The sequence below is a fragment of the Podarcis bocagei genome (genome assembly GCF_964188305.1).
Source record: "Podarcis bocagei genome assembly, chromosome: 6".
NCBI lineage: Eukaryota > Metazoa > Chordata > Lepidosauria > Squamata > Lacertidae > Podarcis > Podarcis bocagei.
Genome location: NC_138130.1, coordinates 15,779,923 through 15,803,009, shown reverse-complemented (window position 1 = coordinate 15,803,009; position 23,087 = coordinate 15,779,923). Strand labels below are relative to the sequence as shown.

General features: G+C 46.8%; 1 protein-coding gene across 3 annotated transcripts in view; it reads right to left on the bottom strand.

The window, feature by feature from the left end:
- LOC308589427 (uncharacterized protein) overlaps nucleotides 1–22,791 on the bottom strand; it is a 38,417-nt gene extending 15,626 nt beyond the window's left edge. The window contains exons 1-2 of one of the 3 annotated variants that reach the window (XM_081198695.1): nucleotides 22,609–22,791; nucleotides 22,303–22,456 (exon numbers count right to left, since the gene is read on the bottom strand). In XM_081198695.1, coding sequence (XP_081054821.1) covers nucleotides 22,303–22,354 — 52 coding nt within the window. In that variant the 5' untranslated portion in view covers nucleotides 22,355–22,456; nucleotides 22,609–22,791. Of the gene's footprint in view, nucleotides 1–2,891; nucleotides 3,462–11,721; nucleotides 11,930–22,302 lie in introns of those variants that run through there. The other 2 variants (XR_014009221.1, XR_014009222.1) reach the window with 2 other exon arrangements.
- Nucleotides 22,792–23,087: the final 296 nt, after the last annotated feature.

Sequence of the window (23,087 nt, the reverse complement as noted above, 5' to 3'; positions counted from 1 at the left end):
ATGATTTATTAGGTGTGTCTGAGTTTTTCAGGGCAAACTCAGAAAGAACTTGGGAATTCTAGATTATACCTCTCTAAAAATATATTTATTAATTGAAAATTATATGATTACTAAAGAGCAGCCCCATACACCGTTTGATCAACAAGGAGAACCCATTACACTAACCTACTTGGTACTTGGCAATTTCCTGGTTCTTACATACATAGCCAGGATGTAGAAACAGGACATTCTGGTGAACTGTTTTGTTGCATGGCTGGGAAGGTCTGGCATAGAGCTTCTAACACATGGCACTAGTAAAAAATAATTTCTTGCATACACAGATGAATGACTGAATATTCCCAGAAATAGGATAGCAGTCCCGTGCTTTTGAAAACAGGATGCATTTTAAAACAAAAATAACAGAGCAACGAAGTTAACATTTTTATCAGACTGCTTCTTAAGCAAAACATCACTTCCCATATTATTGCCAAATCAAGCCACAAGAATTATAACCTCTATTCATAACTTGGCACAGCCCTTTGGAGAACATTAGCAAATTGTGATTCCCCCCTCCCCTCGTAATTTATTTTCTACATGCTGTTTGGCAGTTAGTTGGTGGAGAGAAAGGGGCAGAGCTTACATTTAATGTCCCAAGTACTGGTCTGTGAAGCACAATTTATTTACAAGTGTTCATTTTTTCGCTTGTTGAGTCAACAGCCAATTTAGCTTTTTGTTTAATCTCATAGTTCCATTCTAAATAAATATGTGGAAGTGGAATATAAATCACATCTCCCTCCTATGCTGACAGTGATTTATCTTCCCAAGACTTCTGGTTGACTAATATGCTATAGCTATGAAGAAGCCGAGGTAATGATGTAAATGCTTATGTCAGAAATTGCATTCATTCTATCATAATACTGGGCTTCATATTAAGAAGAATGGCCATCTTACATTCTCAAATCAAATTGACAGATAACTCTAAAAGTGACTTTTAGAAAGGCTCTTTCTCAAAGTCTTGCCATTAAGCATCTGCCTTCTCAACTAGAAAGAGAAAGAGAAATAAACAAACCATATGTTATATTTAATTCTTTTCATAAAGAGTCAAAATCAGACACCGTGATTGCCAAGTCTCCTTTTAAGTGACAGATAAGAATGTGTCCAGTTAATCACTCTGGGATAGCTGTAGGAACCATTTCCTCAGACTATATTAGCTTTATAATGGATTTCTCAGTCAACTTTCGAAAGGTTTTTAATTAGCAAAATCTATTGTTTTTAAATGAATAATTGATCCATTTGCTTGGTTAAAACCATTTGCATGCCACCCTTCCTTTCAATGTGTTCAGGTAGCAGATGTGGGCTACCCATTTTATTCTCTCAACCATGTAAGTTCGATTACACTGAAAGTTTTGCTGAGGACTTGTCAGCCAGTTTCTTATCTGGTGAACCCAGGCTATGCTGTCTTAACTCCTTCACCCCTGACTCAGCCACAGGAATGTTCAGCATCTCTCCCCCATTCCCAGCCAGAACCCAACACGCTGAGCCAAGCTCAATGTGTTCCACAGGTATGACAGGGGGACCAGAAAGTGGTGGTGGTAGTAGAAACTTAGGCTGGATCCTAATGAGGGCCCTGGTTGTGCTTGGGCCCTGAGACACACACACACCCTGAGACACACACACACCAGGCCATTTGAGCCAATCCGAGGCAGGTGGTGTGATTGGGGGGGGGGCTTTAAAAGTGGCAGCGTGACATGGCCAAGACACTTGCTTTGTGCTGCCCAACACCTGCCCTCCCGTCCCTATTTATAGGTTGCTGCTTTGGCCTTGCTTCGGATGTTGGTTGGTTGCCTGTTTTGGAACAGGGGCCGGGTAGGAATTTTGTCCTTTGGGCAAATTGGCACTAGCCACTTGGTTTTCGCCTACCTACCCCCTTAGCAATTGTCACAACTCTGTAAGGTTTGGCAGTTAGGCATTGGCTTAGTGAGGTGTGTGGGAGGGGAGGTGCGGCCATCACCTGCCCCTCCATGAATAGGGTATTCTGGTAAAGGAATCTGGGGGTCCTAGATCTCATCCGAAGTCCACTTGAGGGGCTAGGGCCATGCCAGAACCACAGGAACCCCGGGGTGAGCTTCGGTTGGTCTTCATTGATGTGGCTCCCTCGTTTGTTTACCCTTCCAGACTACCTGCCAGAAAGGTAGGAGTCAGTTATAGTCAGTTGCCAATGCTTAAGCCAATACCACTCACTTTGTTGTAATCAATAAAGTTGTGGCCTAGATTTTGCCCAACAACTTAAACCAAAAATATGTGTCAGTGTGAAGTTATTTACTTGGGGGAAGGGCTTGGTCGCCTCAGAGCTCAAAAGATGTGCTGTAAGTCAAACAATTTAAAGGCTTATTTTCCTTCTGCCAGGCTTTGACTGGCTCAGTCTGCAGTAGCCCCACTCCTGAATGGAGTTTGGTTTTGGCATACCAATATAACTTTTGCTACCTTCCCTTGCGTTGGCTTGCTCCTTTAGAGAGCCAAAATGGACAAATGCATGCATCCCCTGGTTACATACGAGTTTCCTGCATGAGGGTGTAATTTGGAACAGGACAGTTACTGCTGCTTATATTGGCCTGATCAGGTTAAGGGCTTTGGATGACTCTCCTTTTTGGAAGTCTAAGACAGGCAGAATGCACCATGATGATTACATTTCCTTATTACGAGGTTATTGTGCTGACAAAAAACAAACAAACCACTGGAAACGTCCATGCTAAATTGTTCTGAGTTCAGTTAAAGGCAATAGAAATCAACTGGTTTAAGCTACCTGAATGCCGCAGCGTTACGCCAGGATCCTCTGTGTGCTAACTTGGAAGTAAATTGCATTAAAATCAGACAAATTTATTTCTTAGGAAATAATGCTCAGGGGTGATTTCGAGTGCCACTAAACTTTTTGGATCACATTTATTTGTTTTATTTATTATCATACAGGAACCAAGAAACAAAGACAGATAATTAAGGCTGCTATCTTATGCTCAATTACCATGGAATGCCCCACTGAACCTTATTGCATGGTTTAAAAATATATTAATGTTAAGAACATTACACTGCTGGTTTGATATACATGAAGAAAATGTACAACACCCCATCCGATCTTACAATTCACTTAATAATTCTGAATCTATCAGCTAACAGTTCTTATCTGGGAGTCTAACTTTGATTTACTACTGCTGCAGTTACAGTTTCTTTCCTTTCTTCTTTCAAAGATTAAAAGGAATTTCTGACAGCATCATCCGCTTCTCCCTTATTCTGCACTAAGTTTAAGGCTGAGGCGGCAATATGATCAAAGCTGCAGTTAGCTTCTGCTCAGTCTGATAGCACATTGAGATGGTGACATTGCACTTTTGATGTCTTTTTCTTTCTTTCTTTCTTTCTTTCTTTCTTTCTTTCTTTCTTTCTTTCTTTCTTTCTTTCTCTCTCTCTGTGCCTCTTGCCAGGGTAGGGCTCTGAAAGACACCAAACAGCCTGGTCTTAATGTTCCACTTTCTTTTCTCTTTGGGGGGAAGTGGTAAGCATTAATTTGCATCATACTAACAGACCATTTCCCTTGATATAATTTAAGAGCGCTGTTTAATTCTTTTTTAAAAAAATAAAAATCAATGGCTCATTAATGCACATTCAATCATTAATATACATTAGCAACTGCTAATGGGCAGTATGAGAACAGAATGTTCATAGAAGACTTGCAACCAGTTTCCCCTAATGAACTGACCCTTGCTACTATTGGAGGTCAATTATATACAATGGCAACTTTTCTAATAAAGGGCTTAAAAAAACAACAAAAAACTATCACCAGTGGAATAGCCAGCGATAAGCCTTGTCAGATGGAAAACCAATAATAATGATAAACAAGAAGATCTAGAAGCATGTGGTGCAGAGGCGTCCCTAGGGGTTGGTGAATCTTGCCCCCGGCAAGGGTGCATGCCCAGTTGGGCGCAAAAATCAGACTATGGGGTGTCTGATGCATATATGTGTGTGGTGACACAATGCTGCTGTTATGGAGAGATCAAACACAGGAGAAGCTTCTCATCCTTCGTGCACTGTGGCACAAAGGCATGCAAATTTGTTCGCCCTTCCTCCTTGCCTTGCCTTCACTCTGGATGCTTCAAGTATTTGAGACATGTAAAACGTAGTAATTTCTAATGTGGATATTGCTGTAAATTGATATATATATATTTCTGGGGTGTGTGCAGATACAGCTCCTTGATGGGGGTAGCAAGGGATGCCTCTGATGTGCTGTTACCAAAATGGACTCCTATTTTGGTATTAAGTGGTGAATAAAATAACAGTGGCGATAATAGTGCCACCCGAGGCACTAAAAACAAACACAATTCATTCTGATTATGTATTGATTGTGAGCTTGCAACCAATGGAATTTGGAATGGAGAATCAGTTGAGAGGTATGATCTAACAGATTTCAGGGAAGTCATGAAGAATAGCTGAGTTCACTGGCATAGGAAGGGGGGTTGCAGTGAGTGTGGTCTGCCCCGGGTTTCATCCCTGGGGGGGGGGGGGTGACATCACTGGCTGAGTTTAAGCAATTTTAAAAGTTCGCTTTTGACTACTGTATTCACACCATTGTTTTGTCCACCCAAAATATATCTTACATTTCTTATACTGACAGTTTAGATTTTGTAATAAGAATGTGTGTGTGTGTGTTGCAGTTGTATGCCTTTAGATGCTCTGATGAAAGTTTTCATGTATTCCAAAGGTAAGGAGATTTTAACAATCCTGTTAAATCGGATACACAAAAAGCTGCTGTAAAACAAGCCCATCATAAGTTAAGATAATGCAAAGTACATGAGATCCAAATTCCATTCAGGATTTGAAGACACTAGCAAGACAGACATCCATAGTGATCTGCTCTGCATTTTAGATCTGTGCCACATGGATTTGATTTTCAGATCCTTCATAACAGCTGATTCCATTCCAGGTCTCCCATTTCTGAAACATCTGAGAAATATGGGTAAACAGCAATGTATGCTAAGTATCTTTCTGAACTGTTGCAAGATCATTATGATCTATGAGAATAATAAGGGTGGGGAGAATGTACAGCTAAAAATGCCCTATCTTTGAAACCTGATGCAAAGCTAACTCAGAACCAATACATGTGAAATACTTAGAGCATCTTAAAACACAATTCAAAATAAAACCACTGAAATAAAATGTTTACCACAGTACTTTAAAAAAAGAAGTTTCACATTCTATAATCCAAAAGTACTGTGATACTCCCGCACCAACTTGCTTAAAATGCATATAAAATTGTTAGATTACTTCACCCTTGCAATTTTCTTTTCAAAGAGATGAGTCAAAGTGAGCAAAAAAATATGAAATTAAAAAATCAGAACTCCAGTCTTTTTTTAAAAAAAAAAAAACAGCAGAGATCCTTTTTGATAACATTTGAAAGTGTAGGATTAGCTTTCAAAGATGGATGGCAATAAATCAAAAGCTTTAGCTTAAATAACATTCAATGCAAATAAAAAGCCAAGACTGACTATTTTGAGTGTGGATTTGAGCCCCACCTGGGGCAAAAGATTCCTGTGTTGCAGGGAATTGGACTAGATGGCCCTGGTGGTACCTTCCAACTATGCAATTTTATATTAATTCCAAATCTACAATTCTATGCTAAAGAAGTCACCGTCATCCCACACAGGGTAAAGGTAAGTAGAGGCAAAATTGAAATGTTACCCACTGTCTGCTTGGGGGGTGGGGAGGGGAGAAAATCCTGAAGTTTCAGGGTCTTCTCTTTATTTGATATATAACATGTTCTTTCAGACAATACCACAAAATTCTTCAGTGCACATATATAGCTATTGCCAGGTGAGGATACTCATTGAATTATATTTCTAGCATGTTGTAGCATAAATAAGGTGTCTGAGTCATAGTCTCCCTTTATTAGTGTCACACAAACTGTGTTTTCAAACACAAAGTGTAGAGCTACCAGTTTTGCCTGAAGCGAAATATGTTTTCACAAAAGAGAAACATCCCCCACAATATTTAACCTACAGTATTTCAGGTTTGACCCCTTTTGGTAAAATCCATGCCAGATCAATAAACCCTCGGCTGTCTGATTCACTGTTTAAACATGCTGACCAGAGAAATTCCCCTCTGTGTTCTGAATTTGGGCATCCGGAATGGTTTGGAGTTTGGAAGCATTTTAGAAAGTTGGGTTGTGTGACGTGTATCATTTCTTCTTCATTACAATCACACTCTACCTTTCTTCTACTGCTCAGAAATCAGGCCGCCTATTAATCATATTTTCTGCTGCTATTGCTATATAGAACAAGAGTTGTTGAATTTCAGAGTCTCGCAACCTCCTTCATACATTTAAAAAGAGGGAAAGGGGGGATATTAATTCTCAAATGTGCACAAAGTTTTACTGACCATAGCAAAATGCAGTCCCCCTGCCCCAGGCTTACTTCAAAAGCACACCCTTCAGATTCCATCTCCCTCCTTTTCTCCATTTCACTGGTGCCTTTTTTCTTTCCTTTTGCTTTTCAGCTTCATACATTTTGACAGTGTAGTCACTTTCTTGCATGTTAGATGAGCAGGATCACTGCGCTCTCTTTCAGCACAGAGATGCCATCAAGGGTAAACCCTCTGTGGCGTTTGCCCTCCTATGTGTGTGACATCATACTGGGCTCATAGGGAAAGGGTTAACTAATTGTAAAATGTCTAACCAATGGGAACCCAGGGGGCAGAGTTACCGTATTTTTCGCCCTATAAGACGCACTTTTTCCCCTCCAAAAATGAAGGGGAAATGTGGGTGCGTCCTATGGGGCGAATGCAGGCTTTCGCTGAAGCCTGGAGAGCGAGAGCGGTAGGTGCGCACCGACCCCTCTCGCTCTCCAGGCTTTGCGGACCTCTCCTCAAGCAGCGGGAACGCTCCCGCTGCTTGGGGAGAGTTGCCGGCATCCCGAAGCCTGCGCGCACTGATCTCAGCGCATCCAGGCTTCGCGGATCTCTCCCCAAGCAGCGGGAACGTTCCCGCTGCTTGGGGAGAGTTGCCGGCATCCCGAAGCCTGCGCGCGCTGATCTCAGTGCGTCCAGGCTTCGCGGATCTCTCCTCAAGCAGCGGGAACGCTCCCGCTGCTTGGGGAGAGTTGCCGGCATCCCGAAGCCTGCGCGCGCTGATCTCAGTGCGTCCAGGCTTCGCGGACCTCTTCTCAAGCAGCGGGAGCCACCGCTGGGCTCCCACGGCTTGCAGAGAGCTGCCTGTTTGGGGGCTGGGGTCGGGGGAAGCTCGGGCTGCCCCAGCCCCGCGCCTGGGGGGAAAATAATTTTTTCCCCTTTATTTCCCCCCCAAAAAACTAGGTGCGTCTTATGGGACGGTGCGTCCTATAGGGCGAAAAATACGGTAACTGGGTATAAGGTTTAAGCACAGAGGGGTTTTTAAGTTAGTTAGAGTTGTTGAGAAGACAGTCTGGAGTTAGAAGGGACAGAGAGGATGAGTCTGTTGGTTGCGCTAGTCTGGTGTGAGACAGTGAGAGAATTTGTTAAGAGGAGTCAGTCAAACAGTTGAGCTAATCAGTCAGAAGGTATTAGGAGGGTATTAAAGGTAAAGGGACTCCTGATCATTAGGTCCAGTCGTGGCCGACTCTGGAGTTGCGGCGCTCATCTCGCTTTATTGGCCGAGGGAGCCGGCGTACAGATTCCGGGTCATGTGGCCAACATGACTAAGCCGCTTCTGGCGAACTAGAGCAGCACACGGAAACGCCGTTTACCTTCCCGCTGGAGCGGTACCTATTTATCTATTTGCACTTTGACGTGCTTTCAAACTGCTAGGTGGGCAGGAGCTGGGACCAAACAATGGGAGCTCACCCCATTGCAGCGATTCGAACCGTCCTAGGCTCTGCTGGTAAAGAAACTAAAGTACTGACAGGAATATTATCTGAGAAACCATAAACTTGTTAATGTTTGTAAAATAAACCTGGGGTTTTTTTTGGTTCACTTTTGACAACTGACTGGACTCAGTGTTTTACCAGAGAGTAACTGGTTGGTGGCAGTGCGGAAGCAAGCACAGTGGTGGCTCAGGGATCAATAGACCATTAAACGTCCAGGGATCCTGTGTGATCGCCACACCCTCCAACTTATTCTAACTGAAATCCATGCCGCTGCCCCCCACCCGCTCAGGTCTGCCACCACCACCACTACCCTGTGCAACCTCGCAACTCATCCCCCCGCCCTCTGCCTCCACCAGAAGTCCCACCATCTCCAAAAGGCCTCTGCTGAGTGCTCAGATTGGGAGAGGAGAGAAAGTGCGCTTCTGGAAGTGCGGCCCAGCTTCCTGAAGCATGTCAGTGACTGTGGCAGGCCTCCAGGCCTTGGTGGGGACCCTGTGGAGGAAGCAGGACATCACAGATTGACATAAGAAGCCAGGACAGCTGCTGGGACATCAATGATGTCCCAGTAAAATTGGGATCAGTCATGCAGGGATCTGGTTTACAAGATTCTCTCCCTCTGCCTGACCTGCCAACAATGAAAGGCTTTTGCGTGTTCAGACCCAGAAACCTCCCCACTAAATAAATTCACTCAAATTTTGGTTTTGGTTTTTGGCAGAATTTAGGCTACAACTTTATTGATTACAGAAAGTGAATGGTTGCATAGGCTCTGGTTCGACTAGCTCCCTACACTCTTGCAGGCAGCACTGACCCAGGGTTCCAGCATAGGTCAGTCAAAGGTGAACACCTGGATAAGCGGAAAGCCAGGAACAGGCTATCTCCAGCACCCAAATGTCCCCCTGGACTCAGGCATGGGCACAATCCACTCTCAGGGGTTGACCAAATCATCGAGTCCCTGGATTCCTTTAATGGAATACCTTTCACATAGGGATGGCGAGAGCATTCTCCCATCCCTATCAATTGAACCAGAGCCTATCCGCAACCTTACAAGTTGTGACGATTTGCTACGCGGCAGGCGAAACCCAAATGGCAACAGCCAATCAGCCAAGCGGGCAAAATTCCTGCCATGCCCCTGTCCCAATGACAGATGACACACAACGGCATAGCAAGGTCAAACGCAAAGCCCTAAAAGTAGGGAGAGGTGGGCTGGTGTTCCAAATGCGCCAAAAGAGGAAGCTCTGGGTCACATGCACGGGTATAAATAGGTCCCTCAAACCGTTTGGACTGCATCCCATTGGCCAGATTGCACCCAGCTATGAAGGACCTACCAATTGGGTGTTGTGGCTGACCAATTGTACCCACCCACAACACAGGGTGTCAGTTTCCAGGTCTCACCGCAATACGCGCCCTCTTTAAGGGAGGACCCAATTTCCCAATACATGTTCTCTGCATAGTGGAAGGAAGCACACTCTTTCCTATACTGTGAGGATGGAAAAGTCAAGAATGAGACTTAAGGGAGCAAGATCCATTGGGATGTCCAGCCAGGGCCATCTTTAGCATATGCACCACTGGGGTGCAAAGATCTGCCCAGCGCCCCCCCCCCCAATTGGGGCAGGCCAAAGTTGTTGAGCATGGCAGGACTCAGAGGCAGGGATTCTGAGTCTGTTCAGCTTGACCATGTTAGCTGGCAACCCAGGTTAAAACACTATTTTAAAGGCTGCTTTTCTCTCTGCCAGGCTTAGATAGACCAGCAGCAGCCCCACTACTGAGCGGGATTTAGATCTGGTGCAATTTTACACTGGTTTAACTTATACTGGCTTGCTTTATGCCAGCTTTGTGTGCATAGGATTGCTCCTTTAAAGCTTAGTGTAGTTGTAGGGACCAGTTTAGCAGTGCTAGAAACAAGGATGGAGGAATCAAGCAGCTGTGGTTTTTCCTCAGTTTTTCAGCCTTAGGTTCAGTTTGCAATATTTATGTATCACTTACTGATTATTATTTTTTTTAGAAAACGCTCATGAAAATTGGCCAGCATTCTAGGTACACTTTGGTATTTAATTTTGCTTAATATTTACCCTTTTCAAGCAACTTCCCCAATAAAAAGCTGTGTGTTGGTTTCACAGATATATGCATTTTTATGCATACTTTCCCTTGAGACATACATTTTTTTACACAGTTTGGAAGAATTGCAGAAGTGTGAATTTTGGAAGGAAAGCTGGGTTTCAGTTTGCGTACTGTTTCAGAATACAAAGGTTTCCATTAGAATGCAAACTGAATTCCCCTCCCCATCCCAGTTGGCACTTAATTTTTCTGCTTTATGAAACCCAAAGCTTCTATAGAAACCTGTGTAACTTTGAGCAGTATTCAATTACTTGTAAGTCACAGTTGTCACTTATTCCACAATACAAATATCTGAGCCCCCATTGGAGAAGGTCGCCTTGTAGAATCCTCATAGTACTGCATCTCTCCCTCACGCCCATTTAATTTATTTCTGGCTTGGTATTCATGAGCTTTCTCAGAAAACTCCGAAAGAAAAAGTTTAACCCTCTCCCAAAGTAATAATAAAAAGATCTGTCCCAGCTTATAGTGCTGGCAACCTTAACACACTGCTTTATTAACTGCCCCTCGGAAAATTCCATGTTTCTAGAACAAGTCTTGGACATTAATCACAGCTCAGACTGAGCCATGCAAAAGCCCCCAATGGGTGATCTTCTAAGGCTTCAGAGAGCTATGGGTAAACCCAGGGATGCTTCAAAGATTTGGGAACAAGGGAGCTATGTAATATCTGAGCTTGTTTGACAAAACACACCAAAGCTCTCTCACCCAAATAAGCTGAAGCTTAGGCAGAGACTATATATTACCACAAAGCCCTCCCCTTGCCTTTATTTTCTTGGTTTTCAAAGCTGATGGATGCTATAAAAGTTTAAGTATTGGATGCAGACCACATGTTTTCACTGAAGCAGGCAATTACAAAGTGCAGGAGTATCGCTACATCAGATGCACACATAGCATTTTAGCTTTAATCATTCCTACATAGCTCAAGTCAATGAGAAGCCTTGCTCCAGATGTGCTAAGCTTACCCATCCAGGTAGATTTTGTGGAGGAGGTATATTCAAGCATGCTGTCTCTTAGGTCAGCCTTCCCTTTGCAAACCTGCAATACTTCTGGGGCTAGGACGTGGGTAGCGCTGTGGTCTAAACCACTGAGCCTCTTGGGCTTGCTGATCAGAAGGTCGGCGGTTCAAATCCCCATGACGGGGTGAGCTCCCTTTGCTCTGTCCCTGCTCCTGCCAACCTAGCAGTTCGAAAGCATGCCAGTGCAAGTAGTTAAATATGTATCGCTGTGGCAGGAAGGTAAACAGCATTTCTGTGTACTCAGGTTTCCATCACGGTGTTCCATTGTGCCAGAAGCAGTTTAGTCATGCTGGCCACATGACCCAGAAAGCTGTCTGTGGACAAACGCCGGCTCCCTTGGCCTGAAAGCAAGATGAGCGCTGCAACCCCATAGTCACCTCTGAGTGGACTTAACCGTCCAGGGGTCCTTTACCTTTACCTTTTTGTTCTACTGCTAGGGCTTATGGGAGTTGTAGTTCAAAGCACAGCTTGTTAAAGCCTGCTCTGTATGCACATTGAAGACTGCTGTGTTGTGAAAGGAATGTGATTTGTTGAAACCATGGATCAATTCTCAATCCTGTCTTGATTGTAAAACAACATTTGTCATAGATTTCAAATACCTTTATTTCTGCTAAGCCTTTTGTTTTACATTCTCAGCCATTTCCAATTAAAAAGACCCCTCCCCCCCCCCCAATGCTGATGGTTATATTACTGGCATACCTTCTTTTTACCTAGACTTATTTTCGTTAATCGAGTTTTCTTAATCAATAATTAAAGATATGAGATGCTCTCTCTAAGCTATGCACACCACACATCTTTAGCACTGTGAGCTTTGACGCCCAACTGTGTCTCTCTGCGGGAGTTGTCCTCTTCTGTCTCTCCTTTGATTAATGTTGTTTGCCATAGAAATGATGCACGGTGATAATGGTCGCTAAATAATCAGCCTTCAACACTGCATGGATACTGGGGGGAAACATAGTAGAAGCATACTTATTGCTATTAGTGTTGTGAAATATACTTGACACTGTAACATAGCCAGGGAAATTGGCCACCCTCTGGTGGGTGGTGCTGTGGTCTAAACCACTGAGCCTTGAGCTTGCCGATCAGAAGGTCGGTGGTTCAAATCCCTGCGATGGGGCTAGCTCCTGTTGTTGGGTCCCAGCTCCTGCCAACCTAGCAGTTTGAAAGCACATCAAATAATAATAATAATAATAATAATAATTTATTATTTGTACCCCGCCCATCTGGCTGGGTTTCCCCAGCCACTCTGGGCGGCTTCCACAGAAACCAAAAAACACTAAAATATCATACATTAAAAGCTTCCCTGAATAGGGCCGCCTTAAGATGTTTTCTGAATGTCAGGTAGTTGTCCATCACCTTGACATCCGATGGGAGGGCATTCCACAGGGCGGGCGCCACCACCGAAAAGGCCCTCTGCCTGGTTCCCTGTAGCTTCGCTTCTCGCAATGAGGGAACCGCCAGAAGGCCCTCGGCGCTGGACCTCAGTGTCCGGGCAGAACGATGGGGGTGGAGACGCTCCTTCAGGTATACTGGGCCGAAGCCGTTTAGGGCTTTAAAGGTCAACACCAACACTTTGAATTGTGCTCGGAAACGTACTGGGAGCCAATGTAGGTCTTTCAAGACCGGTGTTATGTGGTCTCGGCGGCCGCCCCCAGTCACCAGTCTAGCTGCCGCATTCTGGATTAGTTGTAGTTTCCGAGTCACCTTCAAAGGTAGCCCCACGTAGAGCGCATTGCAGTAGTCCAAGCGGGAGATAACTAGAGCATGCACCACTCTGGCCAGACAGTCAGCGGGCAGGTAGGGTCTCAGCCTGCGTACCAGGTGGGGTTGGTAGACAGCTGCCTTGGATACAGAATTGACCTGCGCCTCCATGGACAGCTGTGAGTCCAAAATGACTCCCAGGCTATGCACCTGGTCCTTCAGGGGCACAGTTACCCCATTCAGGACCAGGGAGTTCTCCACACCAGCCCGCCCCCTGTCCCCCAAAAACAGTACTTCTGTCTTGTCAGGATTCAACTTCAATCCATTAGCCGCCATCCATCCTCCAACCGCCTCCAGGCACTCACACAGGACCTTCACCGCCTTCACTGGTTCTGATTTGAAAGAAAGGTAGAGCTGGGTATCATCTGCATATTGATGGACACCCAGTCCAAACCCCCTGATGATCTCTCCCAGCGGCTTCATATAGATGTTAAAAAGCATGGGGGAGAGGACGGAACCCTGAGGCACCCCACAAGTGAGGGCCCAAGGGTCTGAACACTCATCCCCCACCACCACTTTCTGAACACGGCCCAGGAGAAAGGAGCGAAACCACTGTATAACAGTGCCCCCAGCTCCCAACCCCTCTAGACGGTCCAGAAGGATGTTATGGTCGATTGTATCAAAGGCCGCTGAGAGATCCAGCAGAACTAGGAAACAACTCTCACCTTTGTCCCTAGCTCGCCGGAGATCATCAACCAGTGCGACCAAGGCAGTTTCAGTCCCATGATGAGGCCTGAACCCTGATTGGAAGGGATCCAAATGGTCCGCATCCTCCAGGCGTGCCTGGAGTTGTTCAGCAACCACACGCTCAATCACCTTGCCCAAGAATGGAAGATTTGAAACTGGGCGATAGTTGGCCATACTGGCCGGGTCTAAAGATGGTTTTTTAAGAAGCGGTTTAATGACTGCCTCTTTCAGCGGATCTGGGAATGTTCCCTCACAGAGGGAAGCATTCACCACCCCGCAGAGCCCATCGCCCAGCCCTTCCCGGCTAGCTTTTATAAGCCAGGATGGGCAAGGATCAAGGAGACAGGTGGTTGGTTTCACTCGTCCAAGCAGCCTGTCCACATCCTCGGGGGTAACGGATTGAAATTGATTCCATGCAACTTGACCAGACAGGGCTCTAGCACTCTCCCGCCCCAGCCCTGCTCCCACGGTGGTGTCTAGCTCCTTCCGAATATGAGTGATTTTATCTGCAAAAAACTTTGCAAAATCGTTGCAGGAGATCTTGGGGTCTTTACAAGGCCCCGATGGTAAAGGTGGTTCCGTTAAATTGCGGACCACCTGAAAGAGTCTCCTGCTACTATTTTCTGCAGATGCAATAGAGGCGGCGAAGAAAGTCTTCTTTGCCGTCGCTATCGCCACTTGGTAGGCTCGACGTTGAGCTCTAACCTGTGTCCGGTCAGATTCGGAGTGAGTTTTCTGCCACCGACGCTCTAGCCGTCTCAGCGATTGTTTCATCGCCCTCAGCTCCGAAGAAAACCACGGGGCTGTCCGGGCTCCATGCAATCGGAGAGGGCGCTTCGGAGCCAGACAGTCGATAGCCCTGGTTAACTCCGCATTCCAGCGGGCCACCAGGGAATCAGCTGAAAGGCCATCAACACGGGATAAAGCATCCCCTACCACTCTCTGGAAACCATTTGGATCCATTAAGTGGCGGGGGCGGACCATCCGAATTGGTCCCACCTCCCTGCAGAGGGGAAGGGTCGCGGAGAAGTCCAGTTGCACCAGGAAGTGATCTGACCATGGCACTTCTTTGGTTTCATTTTTACTTAGTGTCAGATCACCCACGTCGCTAGAGGTGAATACCAGGTCTAAGGCATGTCCATGACTATGAGTTGGGCCCAACTTATTCAGGGACAGCCCCATGGAGGCCATGCTTTCCACGAAGTCCCGAGCGGCCCCTTGTAAGGTCGTGTCGGCGTGGATGTTAAAATCCCCTAGGACAACCAAACTAGGTGTCTCCAGGAGAACATCCGCCACGACCTGAAGCAGCTCGGACAGGGAATCCTTGGTGCAGCGGGGAGGTCGGTACACCAAAAGGAATCCTGTACTGCCCCTATTGCCCAACTTCCAGAACATGCACTCAGAAAACTGGGTCTTCCCAGTAGGACGCCTGGTGCAGACTAATGACTTCCTAAAAATCACTGCAACCCCCCCTCCCCGCCCACATGACCTGGGTTGCTGTGCGTAAGAGAAACCTGGTGGGCAAGCGGCAGCAAGGACGGGCCCATCTGTCTCATTCAACCAGGTCTCTGTCACACAAGCCAGGTCAAATCCTCCATCCACAATCAGGTCGTGGATGGCAGTGGTTTTATTCACTATTGACCTGGCATTACACAGCAACACCTTCAGGTTATGTGGGTTTCCCCTGTTGATTCCAGTATCCATCTGGTCAAGGCCAGACCCGGAGGCAGGGATAGTCTTCAAACAACGACTAAACCTGCCTCCTCGGTAATGACATGGTCTGGTCTTAGCGTAACTCCGCCTCCTGCCCATGATCACCGAGATCGGATGTCCCAGTGCTTCCCCCCCTGTGGAACTTGTCCCAGCCATCGTGTTGGCTGGGGCCTCACTCCCAGGCAGCCCTGATCCCACCCTTAAAAACAAAACACAAACTATACAGAACCAATAAAACAACAGAAAACAAAAACAGAACAATTACACTAAAATTAATCCCCAACCAAATATCCATTACACCCACCCACCCCCAGCAAGAGAAAAAAGGAAAAAAAGAAATACAAATTTAAATTGCCACCGACTGCTTGAGGACATTTTAAAACACATTGGAACAGGGAAGCAATTGCAGAACACTTCCCAGCTTCCCCAAAAGTTTGTTCCAAATAAGGGCCTGGGCCACGCCCCCTGGGCCAGTTGGAGAAGGCCCTGGAAGGGAGCAGGCCCTGCAGTCCTCACCCAGCCGATGGTCCGAGGCTTCCCTGCAGCAGGAGTCCCTTTATAGCTGGGAGAAAGGGCCTGGGCCACGCCCCCTGGGCCAGTTGGAGAAGGCCCTGGAAGGGAGCAGGCCCTGCAGTCCTCACCCAGCCGATGGTCCGAGGCTTCCCTGCAGCAGGAGTCCCTTTATAGCCGGGAGAAAGGGCCTGGGCCACGCCCCCTGGGCCAGTTGGAGAAGGCCCTGGAAGGGAGCAGGCCCTGCAGTCCTCACCCAGCCGATGGTCCGAGGCTTCCCTGCAGCAGGAGTCCCTTTATAGCCGGGAGAAAGGGCCTGGGCCACGCCCCCTGGGCCAGTTGGAGAAGGCCCTGGAAGGGAGCAGGCCCTGCAGTCCTCACCAAGCCGATGGTCCGAGGCTTCCCTGCAGCAGGAGTCCCTTTATAGCCGGGAGAAAGGGCCTGGGCCACGCCCCCTGGGCCAGTTGGAGAAGGCCCTGGAAGGGAGCAGGCCCTGCAGTCCTCACCCAGCCGATGGTCCGAGGCTTCCCTGCAGCAGGAGTCCCTTTATAGCCAGGAGAAAGGGCCTGGGCCACGCCCCCTGGGCCAGTTGGAGAAGGCCCTGGAAGGGAGCAGGCCCTGCAGTCCTCACCCAGCCGATGGTCCGAGGCTTCCCTGCAGCAGGAGTCCCTTTATAGCCGGGAGAAAGGGCCTGGGCCACGCCCCCTGGGCCAGTTGGAGAAGGCCCTGGAAGGGAGCAGGCCCTGCAGTCCTCACCCAGCCGATGGTCCGAGGCTTCCCTGCAGCAGGAGTCCCTTTATAGCCGGGAGAAAGGGCCTGGGCCACGCCCCCTGGGCCAGTTGGAGAAGGCCCTGGAAGGGAGCAGGCCCTGCAGTCCTCACCCAGCCGATGGTCCGAGGCTTCCCTGCAGCAGGAGTCCCTTTATAGCCGGGAGAAAGGGCCTGGGCCACGCCCCCTGGGCCAGTTGGAGAAGGCCCTGGAAGGGAGCAGGCCCTGCAGTCCTCACCCAGCCGATGGTCCGAGGCTTCCCTGCAGCAGGAGTCCCTTTATAGCCGGGAGAAAGGGCCTGGGCCACGCCCCCTGGGCCAGTTGGAGAAGGCCCTGGAAGGGAGCAGGCCCTGCAGTCCTCACCCAGCCGATGGTCCGAGGCTTCCCTGCAGCAGGAGTCCCTTTATAGCCGGGAGAAAGGGCCTGGGCCACGCCCCCTGGGCCAGTTGGAGAAGGCCCTGGAAGGGAGCAGGCCCTGCAGTCCTCACCCAGCCGATGGTCCGAGGCTTCCCTGCAGCAGGAGTCCCTTTATAGCCGGGAGAAAGGGCCTGGGCCACGCCCCCTGGGCCAGTTGGAGAAGGCCCTGGAAGGGAGCAGGCCCTGCAGTCCTCACCCAGCCGATGGTCCGAGGCTTCCCTGCAGCAGGAGTCCCTTTATAGCCGGGAGAAAGGGCCTGGGCCACGCCCCCTGGGCCAGTTGGAGAAGGCCCTGGAAGGGAGCAGGCCCTGCAGTCCTCACCCAGCCGATGGTCCGAGGCTTCCCTGCAGCAGGAGTCCCTTTATAGCCGGGAGAAAGGGCCTGGGCCACGCCCCCTGGGCCAGTTGGAGAAGGCCCTGGAAGGGAGCAGGCCCTGCAGTCCTCACCCAGCCGATGGTCCGAGGCTTCCCTGCAGCAGGAGTCCCTTTATAGCCGGGAGAAAGGGCCTGGGCCACGCCCCCTGGGCCAGTTGGAGAAGGCCCTGGAAGGGAGCAGGCCCTGCAGTCCTCACCCAGCCGATGGTCCGAGGCTTCCCTGCAGCAGGAGTCCCTTTATAGCCGGGAGAAAGGGCCTGGGCCACGCCCCCTGGGCCAGTTGGAGAAGGCCCTGGAAGGGAGCAGGCCCTGCAGTCCTCACCCAGCCGATGGTCCCATCAAAGTGCAAGCAGATAAATAGGTACCACTCCGGCGGGAAGGTAAACGCCGTTTCCGTGCACTGCTCTGGTTCGCCAGAAGCGGGTTATGTCATGCTGGCCACATGACCCGGAAACTGTCTGCGGAGAAACACCGGCTCCCTCGGCCAGTAAAGCGAGATGAGCATCGCAACCCCAGAGTCATCCGCAACTGGACTTAACAGTCAGGGGTCCCTTTACCTTTACCTGGTTAGAATAGGAAATGTGATGTGTAGGCCTATTTGCCATATGCGGTCCTGAGTAATGGCAAGGAAGATTTGCCTCTCCCATATATGAACTGGACCACTAAGCTTAAGTGCAGTTCCTTTTTAATAGTGGAAAGAGGAAAGAGATATATTGCCACCCCAAAACTAGAGACTGGTTCACCCATGAACTTATGAAATGATCAGAGGAGTGCTGCAGACAGCACTTTCATATAGGGTACAGAAAGAGAGTTATACCCCCAGCTCCCCAGACCCTCCCTTCCTTCCTTCCTTCCTTCCTTCCTTCCTTCCTTCCTTCCTTCCTTCCTTCCTTCCTTTCTTTCTTTCCAAAGAAGATTACAGCACAAAATGTGGATGCAGGTTCATACATCAGCAATAGACAGGCAGCACAATTCCTAAGTATGCTTAGGGAGCAATTTATGGCAAGACCCACCAAGACGAGCAAGATCCAGCTGGTCTCTAGCTTGAGCAGGGAGGTCCCAGGAATTATAGAAACCCTGTCAAATTACCATTGCCAAAGAGCTTTGTGCTGCCAATTTCCTACTGGCCAGATTTTACATGTAATGAAAGACTTGAAACAGCAGTCCTCACCGCCAAAGCCCCAGCTGTTTTGTGGAAAGTGACAGGTCTGTGTATCAGAAGTGGTGTGAAGTAAGGAAACCAGCTGCAGGGAATAACAAGACAAGTGAAAGGCTCTCAGACAAGCTTTTGGAGTGAGACAGAGAAAGGTGGTGTGTTGCGGGGTCCTGCTTCCATGATAGCAAGAAAGGTCCAGGGGGTGATGGTAAAGTCCTTTCCAAGACAGGAGAGGTAGACCCAGAATGTGATCCCAGCAGCGTACTACAAATCATGGATGTGAACATCTAAAGCCCAACTAAGATCTGTATGAATGGGTAGAAGGGACATCAATGAGTGGGAATGATTTTCAATGGTTTCAGTGAGGAACAACAATGGTGGAGATAGGCCCTGATCCATGTTTATCATTTTACTGTTTTGCACAGGCTTATTGATGGCACTGTTGAAAAGAGAATCACAGCACAATCCTGTATGTGTCTACACAAAAGTAAGTCCCAGTGGGATTTGATCAAAAGATGCTACAAAACATAGCCTCAGTGTTCTTACAGCTCCAAAGAAATTGGAATTACAGTTGCTATATTTTGAAAAATCTTTGGCATTCTGAATTGGGCACTTGGATTATTCAGTAATGTTCAACCTTCACAGCTTTGATATCTCAAAAGTGTAGAAAGCAGTCTCGACATATTAGTTTATATGTGCATCAAAAAGTAATCAGGAAGTAATATGTAATCTGATTGCTAGACTTGTTTTTTCAAAACACTCAGCAAATAGCTCACTGGCCAAAGATGAATAGCTCCTGAAGATGTGGGAAATTGCAACAGTAGGGAAGCTAACAGTCTATTAAAAAAAACTTGTTTAAAGGTATATCAAACTTTGAATACATAACAAAAAAATGAGTACAAGTGATTAATTACTTGAAATAGTTTAGCTGAAGTTTTGGAGACAATCTTAATTATATGCTTTCCCAAACCGTTGGATATTTTGTGAGAACTGGGTTGTTTGTAAGTGACTACTGTTGTTATTTCTAAGTTACAATTTATTTTTAAACAACAGATAAACAACAGTCTACGTCAGGAACCATGGCTCTGAATGGAATCCTGACATAATGGAATCATGATTGAAGTCAGAAGCGCCACAACAGTTACAGAAACAAGGGGCTAACAGCAACCCTGACAGACACACCAACACCAGCTGGTAATGCCTTCCATATTGGACATGTATGGGAGACACCAATCAATGCAGAGCGTTGTCACTGTGTCCTGAACCTCCATGTATATACAATATACAGTACAAGCATGCAGCAAGAAGGTGCTTCTTTTCCAGTGCAGGCTACCACCATGGAATGGGTAGGAGGGCAAACAGCAATGGACAAACCATAGACCTCAAGGACTTCTGCAGGTAGGAACTCATGTCCCCTAGCAGCAGAAACACAGACAGCATGCAAATAGCTAACACTCTAGACAGAGTACAAAGGACTACCATTACAAGAACACCATACATCAAGCTTCACGTCCATTAGGTAAGAAGAAAGTGTGGAGATCTTATGGAGTTTCCAGAATCGTGGTTCAGATTCTGCTATGGATCCAAAGCTCCTACTAAACTCTGCACTGTTTAGTGCCCCCTGTGTGGAGGAACAAGATGTCAGCTTGATGAATAAAGATGACATATATCACAAGAAAAAGCTCATAGGCCAGCACCACAAGCTGCCTTATAGCTGCGATGGAAGTCAGTGGGTGTTTTTGCCAAGGATGCCAAATAGAAATGTGAGCAGGAGGTCAAAAGCCCGAAATTCTCACTATGCAAAGTCACTCCCTAACCCCACAGCCACAGCATGGGAACTAGACTAATGGTAAATTGTCTGTTGCATCTTGGGTGCTTGGCCTGTGGAACACTACCTTCTACCTCATCCTGTGTTTCAACCTCCAAAGAGAATAGCAATATAGCCATATCCAAACTAAAGAGGCCCACTGTAGGTCTATTCCCTAGTGGTAAAGTACAAAGTAGACAGATGGTCCTAGGTCCAGTGTTTGCTCATTCACCAACCTAACAAGCTTCTTCCCTTGCTTGACGCAGTATATCAGCAGAAACTGCAGAGCTGCTGAGGTGTCACTGAGTTGTTTGGGGTCTCCCATTTATTTCATCCATGCACCATGAGCAATATGCAGGCCCTTCGCCCAGACTACCATCATGAAAAACTCACTGGCCACAATTTCCCAGCATGGAGTCAGCTGAGATGAGTAACAAAGCAGGGGATTTCTATCTTTGAGCCCTCAAGGAAGCATGAAAAGGCAAACATGGCATTTATTGAATGGGGTCGATGGTGAAGTGAGTTCTGCAGGGGAATGATAAAACTCAGTTTGTCAACTCCTTGCAGTGTCCCTGTGGCCAGCTGAGCAGGACGTAGGGGTTTTTTTTTTTTTTTGAAGGGTAGAGGATTCAGTGCCATGAGCTCCCACCTGCAGTGATATAGCCTACACAAAGGTTCATGAACATCTGAATCTACTTGAAACCAAGTCACAACATTGGTCCATCCACCTCAGTACTGTCAAGTCTGACTGGCAGCAGAGACACAAGTAAATGCATTTTTCAACCTTGCTACCCAAGATTCTTTAGCTACAGATGCTGGAAATTAGGACCTAATACAGGCAAGCCTACAAATTAGCTGAGGCTCTCACACAGACACTTTCAGATCTCTGAAATGTTTACAATTTGTCCAAATAACTTGAATTCTTCTTCTTCCTCCTCCTCCTCCTCCTCCTCTTCTTCTTCTTCTTCATGTGAAGATGGACTAAAGTGCAGCTGAACATTTCTCTTAAACAGTAATAACTGATGCAGTACCCTGAGACACAAATGCTTCAATCTATGCCTTTTTCAAGAACAACTTTGTTGTTGTTTTGTTGTTTAGTTGTTTAGTCGTGTCCGACTCTTCGTGACCCCATGGACCAGAGCATGCCAGGCACTCCTGTCTTCCACCGCCTCCCACAGTTTGGTCAAACTCATGCTCGTAGCTTCGAAAACACTATCCAACCATCTCGTCCTCTGTCGTCCCCTTCTCCTTGGGCCCTCCATCTTTCCCAACATCAGGGTCTTTTCCAGGGAGTTTTCTCTTCTCATGAGGTGGCCAAAGTATTGGAGGCTCAGCTTCAGGATCTGTCCTTCCAGTGAGCACTCAGGGCTGACTTCCTTAAGAATGGATAGGTTTGATCTTCTTGCAGTCTGTGGGACTCTCAAGAGTCTCCTCCAGCACCACAAGAACAACTAATCATATCCATAAAGAGCTTCACTTTCTCCTTAAAGTGAAGCCAATATCATTCTCCTTTACTAGACACATTTAAGTCACCTGTTACTCCTAAAAGGCTTTGTAATTCTGCAATGTTCTTCACAAAATTACTATTATGCATAACTCATAGAACTGCACCACCATGTTAGTATACTGAAATGTGGTGATTCTTACTAATTTCCCAGTTGCTTTGAATGATGCTTCTCATAATAAAATACATGATCCTTCAGCTGTATTCTTGTGTTCACCATGTTATTATCTCAGGGGAAGGTTGGCATCAATCCGCATGGTATCATTTCTTCCTTGAATTCAATTATGAGCGCCTTTTTATTCCTTGTTGTCTTAAACAGACAAAGATGGAAGGCAATTATGGGGTAAAACAAATAAATGAGAACAACAGAACAGCCCCTCAGGAATGTTTAGCTAAAGCATGATTGGAAAATCGTTAGCATGGGTTCGTAGTTGCTGTATATCATTGTTGCATTTGGAAAGCAATGCCTGTATTCTCTGGAATTGGGTCTTTTGCTTAATCCTCCTCATAACAACCTCACGAGGCAAGTACAGAGTTGGCCCAAGCATTTAACCATTGCCCCCTCCTGTGGACACCCATTACTGTAAAGCATTCACATAGCAGTCAACTAATACTCACCAAAAATGTGCAGGAGAGCGGTCCCTCTATTGAAGTGAATGGAAACGGTCATGTGGAACGGTACTCCCAGTTGTGTAGAGAGAGTGCAGGGTTTTTGCAGCCATGGGTTTCCGGTGTAAGTTTAACATGCTTTCTTCTGACATACAATAGCTCTCTTAAAAATAAAAAAATCGATTTAACTATTAGGAGCATGCATATGGCTAATATATCCCTGGTGGTAAACATCTGAATTCTCAGAACCGCAGCCCGGCAGTAATTGCTCTGGAGCTGCCAACAGATCCAAAAATGTTAGTAGAAAGGGAGAACCTTTAGATGTACATGCCAGACACATTAACACTGCCTGGCTTCAACACAGGGGAGAGCAGCAGGATTGCTTAGCTTCAGAGAAGGTCTGAAGGTCTCCTGAGCATTCTGTCCTCAAAGATCTATAACTGCCACCTTTGAAATGACATCATTGTTATCAGAGCAACTGATGACGGCAGATGCTGAAGCAATAATTTGCAATAGGAATTTTAAACGTATGTTTTGTTAGTCACTGATACACACACATATAATTAATAATAATAATAAATAAATAATAATAATAATAATAATAATAATAATAATAATAATAATAATAATAATAATATATTTGTACCTTGCCCATCTGGCTGGGCCTCTCCAGCCACTCTGGGCAGCTTCCAACAAAGATTAAAAATACATTAAAATGTCACACATTAAAAACGTCCCTAAACCGGGCTGCCTTCAGATCCTTCTAAATGCCAGTTAGTTGTTTGTCTCTTTGA